The sequence below is a fragment of the Schistocerca piceifrons genome, chromosome 1, assembly GCF_021461385.2.
Source record: "Schistocerca piceifrons isolate TAMUIC-IGC-003096 chromosome 1, iqSchPice1.1, whole genome shotgun sequence".
In the NCBI taxonomy this organism is placed as follows: domain Eukaryota; kingdom Metazoa; phylum Arthropoda; class Insecta; order Orthoptera; family Acrididae; genus Schistocerca; species Schistocerca piceifrons.
In genome coordinates this window covers 551,630,790-551,652,245 of record NC_060138.1, presented here as the reverse complement: position 1 = coordinate 551,652,245, position 21,456 = coordinate 551,630,790, and the positions used below count along the sequence as shown (strand labels likewise).

At 43.1% G+C, this 21,456-nt stretch overlaps 1 protein-coding gene across 2 annotated transcripts in view; it reads left to right on the top strand.

The window, feature by feature from the left end:
• LOC124800817 (serine/threonine-protein kinase 10) overlaps positions 1 to 21,456 on the top strand; it is a 154,649-nt gene that overhangs the window by 24,785 nt on the left and 108,408 nt on the right. For both annotated transcript variants that reach the window (XM_047263026.1, XM_047263025.1), the window contains exon 3: positions 12,215 to 12,379. In XM_047263026.1, the coding sequence (XP_047118982.1) occupies positions 12,215 to 12,379 (165 nt within the window). The remainder of the gene's footprint in view (positions 1 to 12,214; positions 12,380 to 21,456) is intronic.

The following is a 21,456-nucleotide window of genomic DNA, read 5'->3' as shown; positions in this document are numbered from 1 at the left end:
ACCGTATAAACGCGAACTCGGTGAAGTTATTTTGTCTACTCACATAATAGAACTGGGCAGAAAATGCTGGGAGCTATAGTTTGTCTGCAAAATCAAGAGGGAGCAGTCTGCAAAATTAAAAGTGAGCAGTGCTCATAGCCAGGGAAGTTTCCTTTGTGGGAGGAATGCTGTAGCTGCCGTACAGGATGACTAAGAATCTATTTCCCCTCTAGCAGTGTAGAATAGAGTAGAGATTTACATATATTCTGTACATATGCATTTCTTGCACTGTATCGTTAGTAACTCATAGCTATATTCTACACATTATTAATGCACTTTGTGGAAATAAGCACCACCTTTGCATGGCTGCACACTGGATCGTCAGTGTTTCATAAGGTGCTCTGCAGAGGGTCAATATGCTTCTTGTGACGTAGTGGAGTAGATAGAGTGAGGAATCACTCGCTCACTCTTTAGTTTGCAAATCTCTGAAGGAAGGGATTTGATTGACAACAATAGGGTGACCTACTTCCTTTGCACTTCTCTCAATCACTTGTAACCCCTCCTACCTTTTGGACTAGTCCCATGGGCAATCTGCTTGCCAAAGTGGGAACTTCCCCCTTTAGATTCGATGGTAATAACTCTGGATCTCCTATGCAATCACAATTTGACAATTCTCTGATCATCCATCATATCCAATTCTCTGTTACACAGGAGGGGTGTTGTCATCGTGATACCCTTCTTTGGGTGGGACTACCAGTTAGAATGTGCCTCACTTCCCTCTTCTGAGATCTCCATCTCCCCTCCCTGGATTTTTCTTCCCATATTGTCTTGTGGACTCAACCTTGGATGGTGCCCAGGTCACGTATTAAAACCACTCTCTTCCAAAGTCCTGAAGCCTCAGCTACTCCCATGACCTTTCAGCATTTGTTATGTCTAGTTCTTCAAGAATTTCAGGGTGCTACTATCTTCTACGCTGACTGCTCTAAAACTGTATATGGGATGGGATATGCTTTTGCATCTCCTGCTGGTATGCAAAACCGTTTACTGCCGGAACATATGGTGTGATTATGGCAGGGCTGACAGCCGTTGGCAGAGATCTCCATGTTATTACATGGGCCTCCGGTGACGTGTTTTGACATGTACTGATTCAATGAGCAGCCTCCAGATTGTTGATCAATGCTATTCTTGCCACCCTTTGGGCTCCTTTGTTCATGGCCTTCTCACTGACATTTGTCGCACTGTGTGCTCAGTTGGCGTTCTGTGGATCAGAAGTAGTGCAGGTATACTGGGGAATGAACTGGCCGACTGTTTGGGTAGAGGAGCACTTACTAGCTCCCCATTCACTTTACTGACTCCAGGCACGGATTTGTAGGTGCACAAGAGACATCTGCTCGCACGGAAATGGAACAGTATCCGGTGGGCTACTGCCCGATTTAATAAACTCTGCACAACAAAGGAGACCACTGCAGCATGGCACTCATCCTTCCACTTTCTCCGGAAGGAATCCACATTCCTGTGTCATCTCCGCATTGGTCATACCAGGTTAACCCATGGTCTTCTTTTGTGTAGTGAGTCACACCACATTGTGGTTGTGGAACCTTGCCGGCCATAGCTTATATCATGGTGGAACGCACCCTCTTTTTGGCCTCCATTCAAAGTATGGACTTCCTCAAAAGACTCACAGATGGTTGAACCAGTTCTCAGTTTTTTCCATGAAAGTGAGTGTTATTCTCAGTTATGAAGTTTTAATCTACCTCCAGAGCAGGGCCAAGGTGATTGGGTATGGGGCACATCTCACTGTATGCTAGGTCTGGGGGATGCCCAGCCCTACTTTCATGACCAGGCTACTCTTTCATCCCTCTTTTACTCTGTTTTAATTGCTTCTAGATTTGGTTTGCCACCTTTCTGCCACACACAGTTTTCTGTTCTGGGTGTTGCACTTTGTTGAACAGTGTGTACTCTTATATGTAATGAATCAGAGGTGGGACAGTTGTGAATGAGAAGTTTCCTTTCACATGCAGAGCCCCGGGGATGCCCAGCTGCTGCTTCCGTATTTCCTTCTTCTTGCTTTTATTGTTTACGCTATAAAAGATATCCAATACATTTTTAGCATTCTCACATTTACCATTGTGAATCTCCCAACTAGACGAGAAAATGTTCTCAGTGGATGTGTCTACTTCTGGATGCACTACCCTTGGAGCGGGGGACTGATGACCTCATTATTTGGTCTTTCCCCCCTTCCCCGTGACCAACCAACCAACCAACCAACCCCTTCCACCATGCTAAGACCACAGAGAATAGTTAATCCCTTAATATGGCTCTACTGCTGTTGGGCGCGGTACACACATTTAATATGAAATGAATAGGAACCTTTTCTTTAGGAAATTTAATGTAATTTAATTTTGTACTGGGAAATATTTTCATTAGAAGCTGCAGTTTCTGAGTTATTCAAGAAAAATATAAATAAATGACCCCCCACTCCCCCACACGTACAAACGACCAGTGGAGATTTTTAGTATGTTGTTCATGACACTCCCTCCTACCACTGCACAAAGATTTGTGACTACACAATTTTTCCCCCTATTCTAGCTTCCCAGCTCCCACCCCTCCCCCTCCCCTTCATTGACTGTGCTACATTCTCCCTCTGTAGTCTTGGTTGTGGTGATAGACTAATCTATAATGTAGCTGAAGGTCTAAATTTTGTTGGAAGGCTGCTTGTTCATCTAGCCAACCAATGTGAATTAAAGATTGTGGTAACAGATTGCTCTTCAGTGTATAGTCACACAATATTTGTCATACATCTCACAGTAAAAACCAAAATTGCATCCTAAAATATGTTATAGACGTATGTATTGCGACTGTTTTTGCCCTTGAGCTATGATGTACTTAGACAGGATGGAGAAAAATTGTGTCACAAAATTTTAACTATGGACAGCTGATGCCATTAGGAACCAAAATTACTAATGTTTTGTAGGTCGGCAACACACAATTTTTAAACCACGGAAACTTGGCACTGTGTGCTCAGATTGGCTGCGGGATTGTCCTGTTGCCACATGCTCTGAACAATGCATGACCGCGAATGCTTTGCCTGTCAGAGATTGCAATGTATCCACATGCGGTAGTAGCACACCAGCCTTTCACTCTGGGGGCCTGGGGGTGAATCCGGGGTCCCGACACATCCATTGTAGTTTCAAGATAAGACGTACTGGGAACAAACCTGTCAGTAACTGTTAGTTCGCATACAGAAAGTCTTTTAGAAATTGTGTTGGTCCTGAAAAGGGCCTCTTTTGTAGCTAAGACATTGTTTACTTAAAGCAGGTGCTCGGACTGGCAACCCTCTGATGTTTCACAAGCTTGGTAACGTCTATCGGTGTTTTGCTGAACTCTTTGAAAGATTCCTGACATTGTCCTGATGTGATTGGCGGCGTGTTGAATGTGATCCATTAATTCCTCTTCATTTCTAGGTGGTTCGCGCCTGGGTAGGTAAACTAGAACCTTAAAGTATCCCCCCAGGAAAAAGTCTGGTGGCATGAGGTCTGGTGGCATGAGGTCTGGTGGCATGAGGTCTGGTGGCATGAGGTCTGGTGGCATGAGGTCTGGTGGCATGAGGTCTGGTGGCATGAGGTCTGGTGGCATGAGGTCTGGTGGCATGAGGTCTGGTGGCATGAGGTCTGGTGGCATGAGGTCTGGTGGCATGAGGTCTGGTGGCATGAGGTCTGGTGGCATGAGGTCTGGTGGCATGAGGTCTGGTGGCATGAGGTCTGGTGGCATGAGGTCTGGTGGCATGAGGTCTGGTGGCATGAGGTCTGGTGGCATGAGGTCTGGTGATCGTGGGGGCCGTGTTCTACGAGCACGTCTGCCAATTACCCGGCTATTGAAGAGTTCATTTAAATATCTGCACACAGCATGACTGCTATGCCCAGGGGAACATCTTCCAGCAGGCTGGGTTGAGGTTCTTGCAAAAAGTGAAGGTAATTTGCCCCATTAAGTTGAGGAGGTAGATGGACCGGCCCAATCAGATGGTCACCCACAATGCCTGCCCAAATGTTGAGCGAAAATTGTTGCTGGTGTCCGTGGACATACATGACTTGAGGATTTCCCGTTGCCCAGTAATGAACGTTTAGAGTGTTGCAAAGGCCAGCCTGATGGAAGGTGCTAGGTACTGTTCCTTAAACAACTGTTGAACTTCAAGCGTTGTATATTCTCTCTAATTTTGCCATCATCAGTCATTTTGTTCTCCATAGAGCGGAACTCATCTACTACTTGACAGATAGTCCTTAAACAAAAACCATATCTCGTTCTTCAACGAATACTGTGCCGCCATGCTTACTGTGTGACTAAATCACAGTTGACGTTTGTGTGCTCCGAAGTGAAGCTTAAGTGTGATTACCTCTGACGTGTGGTGGAGACAAACAGCAAGACCTTTTCGACACATGTACGTATCATGTTAGGGCAGTGACGGGGCAAGGGATGTTTGTATGTGTGAACTGACAACCGTAGCACTGCCCATCAACCAACGAATGGCACCAGGGCAATCCCATGGCCAATCAGAGCACGTGGCGCTAATTTTCCATAGTTTAAAAATGGTGCATTGTTGACCTACACAACATTAGTAATTTTGGTTCGTACTAGCGTCAGCTGTCCAGGGTTAAAATTTTGTGACAGTTTTTCTCCACCCTGTATATATGAAGTGTGAGGGGGAGGGGGGGGGGTGTAAACTATGTAAGTCTTGCAAACCTCTCACATACTGTCTTCAGCTAGCTCACCAATTTTCCATTTTCTCTTATTACTATATCACAGTAGCTTGCATACCCTCTCTTCCCCCTATTCCTTATTTACTGTATTCCATGATGTTTCAGTAACATTATTTGTAATGGCTGACTTTAGCAAGATCAGTTTCGGTTTTAAAGAAGTGTAACAACACCTGAGCTAATACTGACCCTAAGATTTATCCTAGAGGATAGGTTAAAGAAGAGCAAACATACGTTTATGGCATTTGTAGAGTTATAGGAAGCTTTTTGCAGTGTTATTCACAGCTTGTACAGATACAAAACTGCTGTTATAAGAGTCGAGCGGCATGAAAGGGAACCAGTAATTGAGAAGGGGATGTTACATAATTGTAACCTATTCCTGATGTTATTCAATCTGTACACTGAGCAAGCTGTAAAGGAAACCAAGGAGAAATTTGGAAACAAAATTAAAATTCAAGGAAAATACATAAACACTTTGAGACTTGCTGATAACATTGTAATTGTCAGATATTGCAATAGACTTTGAAGAGCATTGAACAGAATGGATAGCGTCTTGAAAAGGGATTACAAGATGACCGTCAACAATAGTAAAACATACATAATTGAAATATAGCCAAATTAAATCATGTGATGTTTAGGGGATTAGGTTAGGAAATGAGGCACTAAAAGTAGTAGATGAGTTTTGCTCTTTGGAGAACAAAATGACTGATGATGGCCAAATTAGAGAGGATATACAACACAGACTTTCAGTTGCAAGAAAAGTATTTCATGTTGACTCTACCAAGACAATTGTAATACAGTCAAAAACGTTTATGATCTGACGTAAAAACAAATTTATTATGTACAGTCAAACATTACATATGCAGGTAATGGTTCGAGAATGTACAAAAAATTTTTAAACTAGTCACCAATAGAAGTACTATGGGCCGCTCTTGACTTAGTAAGAAAAATGCTAAAGAAGTTAAAGTGTTACGAAGTCTTTTCTGAAGATACTCGTCTGGAGTGGAGTTTTGGACAGAAGTAAAAAAGGGTGACACAGGTTAGACAAATGAAGAATAGAAGCTTTTGAAATTTGGTTCTACTGAAGAATGTTGAACATTATATGGGTTGAATGAGTATCTTATGAAGAGCTACTGAACTGAAGCGGAGGAACAATGAAATTTAAGTATTAAAACTAATGTCAGTGAAGGTATGTTTCTGTTCTCTAGGTTTTCCAGCCACAAAATCCAGCTTTGCAGATAGTTAATTGTTTGATATATTAATGGTTATTTTAACTTTTAAACCCTTAAAATATGTGAATTTTCTGTCTTGTGTCTGCAGGCCTTTTATATGTTTGAACAGTGACACAGAAGACAGTTAGTTTCCATACTTTTACATTAATCTAAAAATAACATGCTCCTTGCAAGGTACAGTGCATGATATTGGATGATCAATGTAACATTAATGCTCTGTAATTTTACAGTCTTGCATGGCTAGATAATTTTAATATTTTTGTCAACCACTCATATTCATTACTAAAATGATTAATATTTTATTTCTGGTATTAATTTATGTCAAACAGATCCCAAAAGATTTTAATGAAATTTTTGGTTGGTTCTAGAATTTTTTAAAAGTATTGTATGGGGATTGTTAAATGTATGTGGAGAAAAATGCTGTGTTGCACTATAGTTTGGTTTTGACTTAAAACTGTCCCCTCCACCCCACCTTCCCGTTAACCGGTTCCATAGATGCTACATGTAGGCAGCAAGGGCATACGATACCAAGTAAGATAATTTTTGCTAAAGTACACAAGGCTTCATTACCTTATTTTATATATTCAAATATTGGGAATTTACATGCACCACAGATGTTCTTTTACTTCTTATTGGCATTTACACATTTTTGCCATGTTTCTATTAGGTCGCTTTTTGTCTGTGTCTGTTTGCTACAGATTTTGCAATTTATTTTAAATTAACTTTCCGATGAGGTAGAGACTTGAAATTTTAAAAATGGCTCCGAAATGAATGGAGATGAAAAATGTTGGTAACACATGACATTTAGGCTTCCCTGCATGACTGAGGTAGTGTGAGTAGTATTAGAATGCATCTTATCATTATAGGTGTGGTCGGAATGACTAAGCAGAGAGGGGAGGAGTAGATACGCAAAGAGGTGGAGGAAATGGACAGGGAGAGGGAGGGAGGAGGAGACAGACAGAGAGGGCAGGAGGAGGAGGAGACGGACAAAGAGTTATCAATAGATGTGTGAAGGGTCCACATCTACTGAGTAGTAGTCTACAGAAACCAATTGGACACCCTGAGGATATTCCTTTGCCCATGTGGACTGCAACATATTGGGTTGGTGTGTAAGTTCATGGACTTTTTCCATAAGTTTAATAAACACAGCATATTCACGTATCAGAGCCTTCAGTCATCAATAATATATTCTCATTCACTATTTGCAACAGTCTGCCAACGCTGGGGTAACTTTCCCGTTCCGAGACTGTAGAAATCACATGGTTTTGAGGTGAAGAACTTGTCAAGCCATGTTCGGAGTGCATTTTCACCAAGAAAGAATGTCCCTTGAGGGTTGTTCGATATAAAGTGAAGAAGGTAAAAATCTAAGAGCGTAAGGCCAGGTGAATAAGGTGGATGCAGAATAACTTTCCAAACAAACTCTGGTAGTGTTTTTTGTCAACCTAGCAGAATGCTGGCAGATTTTAGTGTGAAGTAGGATCACTTCACGCAGTGTTCCTGGTTGTTGTTCTTGAATTGTGTCTGCAAAGGGTCTCAGTTGTTCACAGTAAACATCAGAAGTGATGGTCACACCCTGGGGGAAGCAATTCGTAATACACCACACCATCAGTTCCACCAGATGCATAGCATTATCTTTTTTGGATCTGCTTATGTCTTTTTATGGGAAGTGGGTGCTTTGTTTAGGCTCAACCTTTGCTTGCTTTCCTTACATTAGCATAAAGACACCATTTCTTGTCACCAGTAATGATACATAGTAGGAATGGTTAATCTTGTTCACGAGCCAGTTGATAACAAGCAAGCAGAGATGAACTTGTTGCTACATGTATATTTTTTGTGATTTTGGCTTTGAGCATGCAGTACCCATACACCAGATTTTTTAATTTTCCCCATTGCAGGAAAATGTTGCACGGTGGTGGAATGATCACAGTTCATCACATTTGCCCATTCTGACGATACAATCATTGTGAATTAATGTGTTTATATGATCTTCTTCATCAAACCCTGAAGATCTTCATGAACATGAATAGTAACGATTCTCCAAAAAATGAGAAAACCATTTTCTTGGTGTGATCTGTGCAGTGGCATTATCCCCATATGTGGCACAAATGTTTCCGGCTGCCTCCAATACTGTCACACCCCTGTTGAACTTGTAACAGAAGAATATGGTGGGAAATGTTCCAATTTCTCAGCAATCCATTCTTCTAGCATCCACAGCTCCACTCACTGTCTCCAAATGACATTATGTGAAGTCAAGTAGCAACAGTGAACTACAATAAAAAATTATAGTCGACACAGAAACCCATAGCAACCAGAATACCAACATACAAAACAAAAATGTGACAACTTATGCACCAAGCCAATATTTCCTGCATTTTACCTGACATGTGAGGGAACATGTGAACCACACTTACTGTAACCACTAGATTGGTTGTGATAGTGCAGTTAACAAGCCACCAAGATCATAAGACCTTACACCATTAGATATTCATTTATTGGGTCGGATGAAGTCTGTGGCATACAAGTGCAAGGTGACTATGTGAGAAAAACTGTCAAGTCGCATCATGGATACTGCTGCCCTCCTTAGGAAATGAGCAGAGACACTCGGACAAGCCAACCTAACATGTTTTCCCAGCAGTGCACAAATGCACTGAAGTTAATGGTGGTTATTCGAACATTTATTGTCAACTGTGCAACAGCTGTAATGTGATTTGTAAAATAATGCTTAGAGGTGAATGTGTTAAAAATATGTATTTTTCAGTTGAGACTTTTGTAATGTCTATTGACTGTTGTACATGTGTAAACCTAACATTGCATTGAATAATATAGAAAATAAGTAGCAGTGTACGATAAACATGTTCTACATTGGAAACCATTTGGAATAGAGTATAACTCCATACAAAGTATTTTGCTTCCAACGATGGTTCCTATATTGTCCCTGACTATCATTCATTCCCCCAGGACATCGTATATTTTAACCTGTTGATTAGTATTGTATTACCTGGACAAATTCTGTATCATTGAGAGATGATCCTTGGATGATTAAAGATAAATAAAAATAAAATAAAAGAGTGCCATCCATTACGAACACTATAATGGTTAAATAATCTCAGAATACTTAAAATAACACAAAAATTAACACTGAATGTTCTTCAGGCACCCTGCACCGTAAGCGCTCACTACAGAGGGGCATGACAGAATGTCGCTATTGGCTTGCCACTATGTATCACCCCACACCTCTTTATGTGCACACACCTCTATAGTGATCTGGTACTGATTTTATACCTTTCCTGTTTCTTCCAGTCGCACAATATCCATAAGTATCATCTAGCAACAGAACTTTTCCCTCAACTTTTTTATCCAATAGTTTTGCAATATTTTGAAAGTCTCTGGCATTTTCTGTACACCTGTTGCCTCTTTGCGCTGCTCTCCACTTTACTCCCCAACAACTGAAGAAACATGCTTTGTCCTGAGAATATTCATGTTATTTCTACTTTCTTTTTAACCAACCATCTTCCCCCCACCCTGTGATCTCCCTCCCCCATCCCTCCCTCCCTCCCCAAATTGCATGGCATTGAGCTCGTTTCTCTTGAAAATTTGGAGGCAGTGTTATTACTCCGAAATGACAAAATAAAATAACTTAAATTCTTTGTTAAGAAGGCAGTTAAAATCCTTGTAATGTGATTATGCACATTCCTAGACCCTCCCCATTTGTTAATTAATATGTTAATAAATTTAGCTGTCATTGCTTCATAGAAAAATTTCATATTTCCAGATGAAAAACATGATATTGTGAATATTCCTGTGCCATTTATTAATTTCAGGATTGCCCGAAGTTCTTTAAAGCAGGGAATTTCAAACACGTCGGGGAAATCAGGAAATTTGGAAAAAAAATGCTGAAAAAATCTAGGTTTTGTCTCATAGATGAAGTGGTTTGTTTACTGAGATGTCACGCATCATTGCTGGCTGGGCACAGCTTAGTATGTGCGTTGCTTCCCTGTTCCCTCATTCCTACTGCTTCTCCCCTTCCTGCTACTCCCGTCAGCTTGCAGTCAGTGCTGCCACCACTTCTTGCAGCTAACCTATCAGTTGCCAACAAGAGGCAGGAAGGCATGAAGAGTGGTGTGTTTGGATCTGATTCTCAGATATTGTAGATGCAGTGGCCGGAGACAGCAGTTATGTGTGCATGAGTTGTGTGTCAGTGATCGTGTGAATGTGTACATACTCTCATTTTATGACAAAGGCTATGGCCAAAAATTTAGTTGAGAGAGTGGGAATGTCTTTTCTACGTGCCTACCAGCAGCTCAGCGATCATCTTTACAATGAGTTGCTACCTATCCTCATTATTACTGATTCTCAGAGTTATTGCACAAGTTATCTGTTGCATGGATTGATCACCACAGCCTCATTTCATCAACATGCTGTTTGTGGCTCGTGAATCTACACATGTGGATTTTCGCAATGAGCAAAAACTGCAGGCCATTTCTGCAGGTATCTCTAAAGGGTCAGGCCTGCCAATCTGAAGCCCATCATTTCCCACTAATGTGCAAGCCCTGCCAGTCTGATCTAGTCTCACTGATCTGTCCACAGACTGGGTCTGCCTGTGTGTGGTGTAATGTGGCGGATTTTCGTGGTTTATCCGTAGATCCAGGATTGCGGTGCTCTTCGACAGCCAGAGACCGTAGGCAATGGATTTCAAGTATTGCAACTGTCTCACCACACTTACATTGTACAGTGCTGTATTTTATAGAGATTTTACTTATTGTAGTATATTTTGGCACTTTGAAAGTATGAACAGTAAGAAGAAGAAAATTGTGGCAGTCATTGGCAGTTTGTACCCTATGCACCCATATATTTCTCGAAAGAAAAATCACACGATACCTGTAGAATAATAGACATGACACTGTGGGTAATAACCAGCAATAACGAACTTAGTAGAACCAACATTTTATTGGCCGTTACCCATAGTGTTGGTTTACACAACTCTTCCCTGCCTTATACGCTTCTTTCAAGAGGCCTACTTTTTTCTGAGGTTATTTCTGAAAACATTGAAGGTATTGTAGACCTGTCTTGCGACTCCAAGAAAATGCTTATTTTAGTCACCAAATTTGTTTCTTCATATTGAAATAAAACAACAGAGTGGTCTTAATGAAACACATGCACCATTTGGCTTGCTTTCTCCATCTAAACACAGTTCATTACAAAATATGTTGATGTTAATACTTAAGTTTTTTGCTCACACTTGAGAAATACACAAGTCCTTAAATATTTGTGAGACCTCAAAATTTATCAGGGAAAAATGGTAAAACTTGTCTGGAAATCAGGGAATTTCACTTGGAGAAACTTCTGGTAACCCTGAATTTGCTCACTGGCTTTCAGTTTGTGAGGCATTATCTTATGAAGACTGACTGTTATCACCAAAGGTTAAACATTACCATAGAGAAAACACTTACACATTTCACATTTCTTCTTGATTTTGTCATGTATTTCTTATGTCAAGAGATTGGCACTGCTTGTAGAAGGTAATATCATCCAAAATTTCTTTTTTGAGCATATTGTGTAAATACACAAGAGTGGCAGAAATTTTTGTTAATCTTGTAAACCGTACATGTCTAACTTCTCATTGTCTCTGAAAAGTAGTATTTGTAATCTTAAAGTAGTGCAAAATCATTGAACATAGTTTTCTTTGCTTCTAAGATGAACTATTATTTCCTTCCCTGAACTTGGAAAATGCCAATGACTTTGTTCAAAGAAAGAAGAATGTTGGACTCAGCATCATTTTTTTTTTTTAGTGACAGTCTAGGTCTTTTGTGTATATTATAAAAAAAATTACCAAAATTTGAATTGGTTAAGATTTCATCAAAGCTTCATCCCATTCATGTTACAAAAATACAGAGGTTTGTGAAGGTAATGTTTAAAAGATTTTAAATTGCTATTTTCTTATAAAGTGTAAATAAAATATCTGTAGTTATTGGTCCATCTAATCATCCTCATATAAGTTGTCTCTGTTTTTCCTAAATTGCTTCAGGTGACAATATTGAGAAGGAAAGTTGTTACTCGCCATGTAGCGGAGATGATGAGTCGCAGATAGGCACAACAAAAACGACTCTCATAATTATAGTTTTTGGCTGTTAAGGCCTTGCCAACAATAGACAGACATAAGCGCGCGCGCACACACACACACACACACACACACACACACACCTGCACAGACTATAAAGTTATGAATGAATTGTTTGAATATTTTGTTTCCAGGCTCACTCACAAGAAAAAAATATCTTTGCTGCTGCCAAAATGTGTGCTCTTGAAGGAGAAGATGATCTGTCTGATTTTATGATTGAAATAGACATTCTATCAGAGTGCAAACACCCTAATATTGTTGATCTGCATGAAGCATTTTTCTATGAAGGAAAGCTGTGGGTGAGTTTTTCACTTTTCAAGTACTTCTTTTTCAGTGACAACCTGTAAGCGATTATGGTATGTATGTATTTTAGAATAGTGTTCTTCATATTAGGAAACAGTTTGTGATAAGAGACAAAAAATATGTTTTGGTTAGGTATGCTTTTATGTATTTATTTAACTGAAATTATCTGTTACTTATGAAACTAAATGAGTAATATCATATGATTCTTGCCATTGATGTAAAACATTTTTTTATTCTCTCTCTCTCACACACACACACACACACACACACACACACACACACACACACACACAAGGTACAGTACCAATTTTCAATTCCAGTGTGAAATCTAATTGGGCAGCCATATATTGATTACCTTTAGATTGTACACTTACAATATTATCAGAAACTGCCAGAAGTTGCTTTGGTGCTTTTATCTTATACCTGCAGTGTAAAGAAAATCAGAATTATGTTTAAAATCTTGTATCTGAGCAACCCACTTACAACTCAGTTGTTGCTTTTTGTACTCTCTTTCTCTTTGCTGTTAGGCTTTATGTGTGAGGATTTCATTCATTCAAACAACATTGGAGAATGGTACAGAAAGTTGTTTCTGCCATAGTGTACCTCCAGAAAGCTCAATTGAAATATACGAGGTGCTATTGGAAAGTTTTAAGAATGAGCTTGTAATTGTACAGTGGTGGTACTTACATGCTACTGTGATGCATCTCCTTCAAAATAGTCCCATTCTAACTGAACGCACCGACTCCAATGGTGTTTCCAGTTTTGGAAACATTCCTGGAAATTTTTTTACTGAAGTGTGTTAAGGACGCTCTCTGTATTTGCATGGATGCCTTCAATCGAGTCAAATTGCTTCCCTTTCAGTGAAAATTTCGGTTTAGGAAACAGGTAGAAGTCCACAGGGACCAAATCAAGGGAATATGGCAGTTGTGGAAGCACAGGAATTTGAATTTGGTCAAAAATTCAATGATGGAGAAGGCACAATCAGCTGGAGCATTGTCATGGTGTAGCACTCAACTCCTGTCTTTCCACAATGCAGGCCTTTTCTTCCACACCTTTTCGTGCAAACGGTCAAGGAAACATTTGTAGTATTCCTGGTTAATTGTCTGTCCTCCAGGGGTAAATTAATGATGCAGAATACCGGTAGAATCGAAAAAAGTCATCAACATTGTCTTCACCTTCGATTGACTTTGCCGTGCTTTTTTTCGGTCCTGGTGAATATATTGAACCGGACAAAAACATTTGACTGACTCCAAAAGCTGTTTTTAATAGTTCATAAGCCTCAGAAGCTGATTTCCCGGTTTTAAAACAAAATTTCACACAAACTCGTTGCTCCGTTTTTACATTCATTTTCACGCAAACTGAATCCAGCAGCAAGCCCTAACAGACCCTCACTCAACCAGCTGCCACAAAGAATTGAATAAAGAAAATGCAGTTTCCTGTCAGAGGGTGTTCAAGGAAAAGGCAATGACTCACTCCCCACCTGCCTGTACCTGCCCGCCAAACCAGTAAGCAATAGAGGATCCATTCTTAAAACTTCTAGAGATTTTGACTTAAAGCAGATTATTGAGACTAGTGGGATATGTTTGCTTCTACCATATACAGAGTTTTTCGTAGTTCCCTGTACAAGTTCCTTACACATGTAAAGGTGCTGGGTAGATATTCGTTTGAATAAAACCAATGTCCAGTAGCATACTATTTCCTGCTAGTTGTAAAAAAAAAAAAAAAAAAAAATATTCCCCTGTATCTACTCCTCAGAAGAACAATAGTAATTTACTGTTACTCTGGTTATTATTGCACTTGTTGCCTACTTGCTAATGTATTAAAGCTTTCTTGCTATCATTTGCCTTGACAATCCCAGGTGCAGTTTTGTGAGTGTGTGTAATGTGGTTTTGTGAGTACAATAAGACCTATTCTCACCTGGAGATGGAGCATTATGTGGGCTTCTCCCTCTGTAACGAACTTCACACTACCCAGGAGCCTATGGCAGCTTGAGACTCCTCCTTCCTTTCCTGCCCAAAAGAATCCACCATCCTAAGTTTTCTCCAAATCGGTCATACCAGCTTAACCCTTGTTGTGGTTGTTGAGCCTTACAGACAGTAGCTCACGCCCTAGTGAAAAGCCCCTGCCTTCTGTCTTTCCACACCAAGCTTGGTCTTCCAGTTTCTTTACCACATTTTACTTTTTTAAGGAGTAGCACTCTGATGAAAACATCCTTGGTACTACCTGATGACGAAAGAGTAGTTGAACAGATTTTTATGCTTCTTCTGAAAGTGTATGCTTAATTCCCATCTTTAACACTTTACCTATAATGAATCAGGTATAGGACAGTGGTGAGAGGAATGTCCCCTGTTGCGTGCTGAGTCCCAATGGACACTCAACTGTGCCCATACACCTACTGACCTGATTGTTTCTCATGCATTATTTTTACTATTATTAGTCCAACTGCTATTCATTACATTTTTAGCCTTCTAACTTTTGCTGTTACAAATTTCCTGGCTAGACAGTATTACAGTATTTATTCTGTTACTTTCTTAACCCTTCATGGGGTTGTGGGAGTGGGGGATCAGATGTATGTGAAGTTTCTCTTGACACAGGTGAGCCTTGGAGGGCCCTCATCCACTCACTCTGACCTTAATTCCGACCCAGCCCATGTACTTACAGTTCTTTCTTTTTTTCCTCAACTTTGATGTCAATATTGTTTTCAGTTCCTTGATTTTTACCACTCTTTCAAACTGCTATTATTCCATCAAATTTTTGGCCGACATCACTAACTCCAAGTGAAGTAACTCTTGAATGAGGGACTGATGACCTCACTGTTTAGTCCACTATCCCCCCTCTCACTCCCCCCCCTCTCACTCCCCCCCTCTCACTCCCCCCTCCCTCTCACTCCCCCCTCCCTCTCACTCCCCCCTCCCTCTCACTCCCCCCCTCCCTCTCACTCCCCCCCTCCCTCTCACTCCCCCCCTCCCTCTCACTCCCCCCCTCCCTCTCACTCCCCCCCTCCCTCTCACTCCCCCCTCCCTCTCACTCCCCCCCATCCCTCTCACTCCCCCCCATCCCTCTCACTCCCCCCCATCCCTCTCACTCCCCCCCATCCCTCTCACTCCCCCCCATCCCTCTCACTCCCCCCCCATCCCTCTCACTCCCCCCCCATCCCTCTCACTCCCCCCCATCCCTCTCACTCCCCCCCATCCCTCTCACTCCCCCCCATCCCTCTCACTCCCCCCCATCCCTCTCACTCCCCCCCCATCCCTCTCACTCCCCCCCATCCCCTCCCTCTCTCCCCCCCATCCCCTCCCTCTCACCCCCCCATCCCCTCCCTCCCACCCCCCATCCCCTCCCTCTCACCCCCCATCCCCTCCCTCTCACCACCCCATCCCCTCCCTCTCACCCCCCCAATCCCCTCCCTCTCACCCCCCCATCCCCTCCCTCTCACCCCCCCCATCCCCTCCCTCTCACCCCCCCATCCCCTCCCTCTCACCCCCCCCATCCCCTCCCTCTCACCCCCCATCCCCTCCCTCTCACCCCCCCATCCCCTCCCTCTCACCCCCCCATCCCCTCCCTCTCACCCCCCCCCGCCCCATCCCCTCCCTCTCACCGCCCCGCCCCATCCCCTCCCTCTCAACGCCCCGCCCCATCCCCTCCCTCTCAACGCCCCGCCCCATCCCCTCCCTCTCAACGCCCCGCCCCATCCCCTCCCTCTCACGCCCCGCCCCATCCCCTCCCTCTCACGCCCCGCCCCATCCCCTCCCTCTCACGCCCCGCCCCATCCCCTCCCTCTCACGCCCCGCCCCATCCCCTCCCTCTCACGCCCCGCCCCATCCCCTCCCTCTCACGCCCCGCCCCATCCCCTCCCTCTCACGCCCCGCCCCATCCCCTCCCTCTCACGCCCCGCCCCATCCCCTCCCTCTCACGCCCCGCCCCATCCCCTCCCTCTCACGCCCCGCCCCATCCCCTCCCTCTCACGCCCCGCCCCATCCCCTCCCTCTCACGCCCCGCCCCATCCCCTCCCTCTCACGCCCCGCCCCATCCCCTCCCTCTCACGCCCCGCCCCATCCCCTCCCTCTCACGCCCCGCCCCATCCCCTCCCTCTCACGCCCCGCCCCATCCCCTCCCTCTCACGCCCCGCCCCATCCCCTCCCTCTCACGCCCCGCCCCATCCCCTCCCTCTCACGCCCCGCCCCATCCCCTCCCTCTCACGCCCCGCCCCATCCCCTCCCTCTCACGCCCCGCCCCATCCCCTCCCTCTCACGCCCCGCCCCATCCCCTCCCTCTCACGCCCCGCCCCATCCCCTCGCTCTCACGCCCCGCCCCATCCCCTCGCTCTCACGCCCCGCCCCATCCCCTCCCTCTCACGCCCCGCCCCATCCCCTCCCTCTCACGCCCCGCCCCATCCCCTCCCTCTCACGCCCCGCCCCATCCCCTCCCTCTCACGCCCCGCCCCATCCCCTCCCTCTCACGCCCCGCCCCATCCCCTCCCTCTCACGCCCCCCCATCCCCTCCCTCTCACGCCCCCCCCCATCCCCTCCCTCTCACGCCCCCCCCCCATCCCCTCCCTCTCACTCCCCCCCATCCCCTCCCTCTCACTCCCCCCCATCCCCTCCCTCTCACTCCCCCCCCCATCCCCTCCCTCTCACTCCCCCCCCATCCCCTCCCTCTCACTCCCCCCCATCCCCTCCCTCTAACTCCCCCCCATCCCCTCCCTCTCACTCACCCCCCTCCCTCTCACTCCCCAGTTCCCTTGAAAGAGCACAGCCAACTTCCTTCCCCATCCTTCCATAATCTGATGGGATCGATGACATCGCTGCTTGGTTCCCTCCCCCCCCCCCCCAAAATCAACCAACCAACCAACCACCCACCCACCCCCCCCTCAAAGCCACCAACATCGGTAAATATGTATTGGATGAATACATTCCCCTAATTTATATGCAGTGTGTTTTATCATGTGAGAATTTTGTCTACTTAACAAATTTATCTCTGCTTCCCTTTATAGTTTGGTTTCCACAACTTTCTTCTGGAAGTTCTGTTCCTCTAACCTTCTGAATTGGATAGTACATTTGATGTCATGTACAGAAATAATATTAGAGGAATGAAAAACAGAATTAATAATCAAATTGTTATGTTAAGTGAATCAGGAAATGGAAAATTAGTCCATGTACTGTGCATGACTCAGCACTGTTTAAATGCAGAAATAGAAATGTGGAGGTTATAAATTAGCAGCTTTCTATTCCACGAGCAACATGGAGGAGGAGGAAGAAGTTTCTTCTATGAGAAACAAATCACAAATTCAGTACTGTAGACAAAAGTAGTTTTTGCACAGAAAAGCATGTAGAAGGATGGGCATTTGAAGTTTTAAATATTTAACAGTACAATCATAATTATAGATTCTCACTGTGAAATTTTCAGATTTGGTTTAGAAAACATTGATAACAGTAGTGTGTCACCTGTCACACTGCTTAACAGTACAGTCATAACTATTAAACTTCATAGATCTGGCATGTATTAATTCCATGGAAATCTCTAGATTGCTAAAAACGTTATTTGTAATGCGTTTCAGTTTATCGTCATCAGATAATGTAACATCAGGAATGGTAGTAAGTACTAAGTACAAGAACCTACAATATGCTTAGGTAAGCTCATACTAGTGAACAACTCAAGAAAAACGTACTCTCATGCACAGTTGCCGCTAGGCATATTTGGAAAAAATGTTACTTGGAGACATCACATGCTATGCTTCTCATTGATAATATGACCGGGGGGGGGGGGGGGTAATATGGTAGGACTATCTGCATTTTTTTGTGTATTATAAAAGCTAAAGATAACCACTCACTGCTAATAGTTGAGACACTGAGTTATTGACAGACACATAAATAAGATTGAAAACATTATGAGCCTCCAGAATGATTTTTTCACTCTACGGCAGTGTGTACACTGATATGAAACGTCCTGGCAGATTAAAACTGAGTGCCAGACCAAGACTGAAACTCAGGACCTTTGACTTGCTTTCCTGCAAGTTTTGCAGAACGTCTGTGAAGTGTGGAAAGTAGATGAGGTATTGGTGAAGGTAAAGCTGTGAGGCCGGCTCGAGAATCATGCTTGGGTAGCTCAGTCGGTCGAGCAGTCGCCCATGAAAAGCAAAGGTCCTGAGTTAGTCAGTCTGGCTCACATTTTTAATTTGTCAGGAAGTTTAATTATTGAGGTTTCACACAGTGCCCTTTTTCTGAGCTAACTAGTATGAAAACACACACACATATGCCTGGCTATATTGTCCCAGCTATTGCATATCCTGGAGGGCTCTCAAGGAATTAGATGACCAAATGATCTATGACAGCAGACATGTGGCAAGCTTTTTTAACAATTTCTTTGTACATGTAGCAGAAACTGTGTAGTAAGCTCAGTATAAAAAGTATTTTGGTATATGCTACTGTCAGTATCAAAAGCATACAATGAATTTAGAGTCCACTCCAACTTCTGCAAGAAAGATTATGAAAATAAATCACACTCTTAAAAACAAAGTTTCTTATGGAGTTTATAATAATAGTAATAATAAAAAATGTTCTTCTGTTGCAGCAGTTATACTCGGATATATGAGAGAGTTTTCCAGACAGACTAAAGTGCACCATTGCTAGATAGCACTTCAGGAATGGCATCAGTTTCTATTAGACGCACAGCTTACAAATTTGTGAATTTTCACCCAAGTTTATTTTCTATACATAGTATTTCAACTAAGCCCCTAGTTGCCTGCATCAGATGTCGGTCAGTGTTTGGACTCCTACCGCACTGTGACTAGGACATTTGAGGCATAGCCCTAGCAGCTGTGTCATAAAACAGAGCCCTTCAAAAAACTTCTTACTGAGCCTAGGTTACTATCTAACGAGGGGGAGGGGGCAGTGGTGAGAGATCAGTTTTTGAAAAAAGATTAGGGTAAAGAAACTGTGAAGTGTTCACATTTTTAAATAAATAATTGTGGAGAAGGGAAATGTTAGACACAAGAGCGTAGCAGTTTACTCTGCACACCACAATGTTCATTTAACTGTTGTTTTCATAGAGAATCAGTGATCACTTATTCATAATAAGTTTTCTTTGTGTATGTTTCTAACGATATAATGTAAAAGTAGTGCCACTGCTGAAACTGTACCATTTGGTGATCAACTATTGCCAGAATAATTCTCTCTTCAACATAAAATTATTTTATTATATAGGTAAAAAATCTACTCACCAAGTGGCGGCAGAACACTGACATAAAAGACTGTTGTGATTGGCAAGCTTTTGGAACCAGTGGCTCCTTCTTCAGGCAGAAGGGTTGAAAGGGAAGGAAGAAGGGTGAAGGAAAAGGACTAGAGAGGTCTAGGAAAAGGGGTAGATTTTGGGAAAGTCGCCTAGAACTGTGGGTCAGGAAAGATTTACCGTTCTGGATGACTTTCCCAAAATCTACCCCTTTTCCTAGACCTCTCTAGTCCTTCTCCTTCACCATTCTTCCTTCCCCTTCAACCCTTCTGCCTGAAGAAGGAGCCGCTCTATCCAATTAAATAATTTGTGATATGAATATAATAGAGAGAAACATTCCACGTGGGAAAAATATATCTAAAAACAAAGATGATGTGACTTACCAAACGAAAGTGCTGGCAGGTTGATAGACACACAAACATACACACAAAATTCAAGCTTTCGCAACCAACGGTTGCTTCATCAGAAAAAGAGGGAAGGAGAGGGAAAGACGAAAGGATGTGGGTTTTAAGGGAGAGGGTAAGGAGTCATTCCAATCCCGGGAGCAGAAAGACTTACCTTAGGGGGAAAAAAGGACAGGTATACACTCGCGCGCACACCCACACATATCCATCTGCACATACACAGACACAAGCAGACATTTGTAAAGGCAAAGAGTTTGGGCAGAGATGTCAGACGAGGCGGAAGTACAGAGGCAAAGATGTTGTTGAAAGACAGGTGAGGTATGAGCAGCGGCAAATTGAAATTAGCGGAGATTGAGGCCTGGCGGATAACGAGAAGAGAGGATATACTGAAGGGCAAGTTCCCATCTCCGGAGTTCTGACAGGTTGGTGTTAGTGGGAAGTCCTTTTTTCCCCCTAAGGTAAGTCTTTCCGCTCCCGGGATTGGAATGACTCCTTACCCTCTCCCTTAAAACCCACATCCTTTCGTCTTTCCCTCTGCTTCCCTCTTTCCTGATGAAGCAACAATTAGTTATGAAAGCTTGAATTTTGTGTGTATGTTTGTGTTTGTTTGTGTGTCTATCGACCTGCCAGCAATTTCGTTTGGTAAGTCACATCATCTTTGTTTTTAGATACAATTAAATAATTTTATCAATAATTGATTGTTCTCTATATAATGGAAGGAAACATTCCACGTGGGAAAAATTATATATAAATACAAAGATGAGGTGACTTACCGAACAAAAACGCTGGCAGGTCGATAGACACACAAACAAACACAAACATACACACAAAATTCAAGCTTTCGCAACAAATTGTTGCCTCATCAGGAAAGAGGGAAGGAGAGGGGAAGACGAAAGGAAGTGGGTTTTAAAGGAGAGGGTAAGGAGTCATTCCAATCCCGGGAGCGGAAAGACTTACCTTAGGGGGAAAAAAGGACAGGTATACACTCGCACACACGCACATATCCATCCACACATACAGACACAAGCTTGTGTCTGTATGTGTGGATGGATATGTGCGTGTGTGCGAGTGTATACCTGTCCTTTTTTCCCCCTAAGGTAAGTCTTTCCGCTCCCGGGATTGGAATGACTCCTTACCCTCTCCTTTAAAACCCACTTCCTTTCGTCTTCCCCTCTCCTTCCCTCTTTCCTGATGAGGCAACAATTTGTTGCGAAAGCTTGAATTTTGTGTGTATGTTTGTGTTTGTTTGTGTGTCTATCGACCTGCCAGCGTTTTTGTTCGGTAAGTCACCTCATCTTTGTATTTATATATAATTTTTCCCACGTGGAATGTTTCCTTCCATTATATTGATATCATTAATTTGAATCCAACAATTACGTTTGTTATTGTCACTGTTGCATTTCGAAATCTTTTCTGTCGTCTTATTTTCCTCTTTCTGTTTT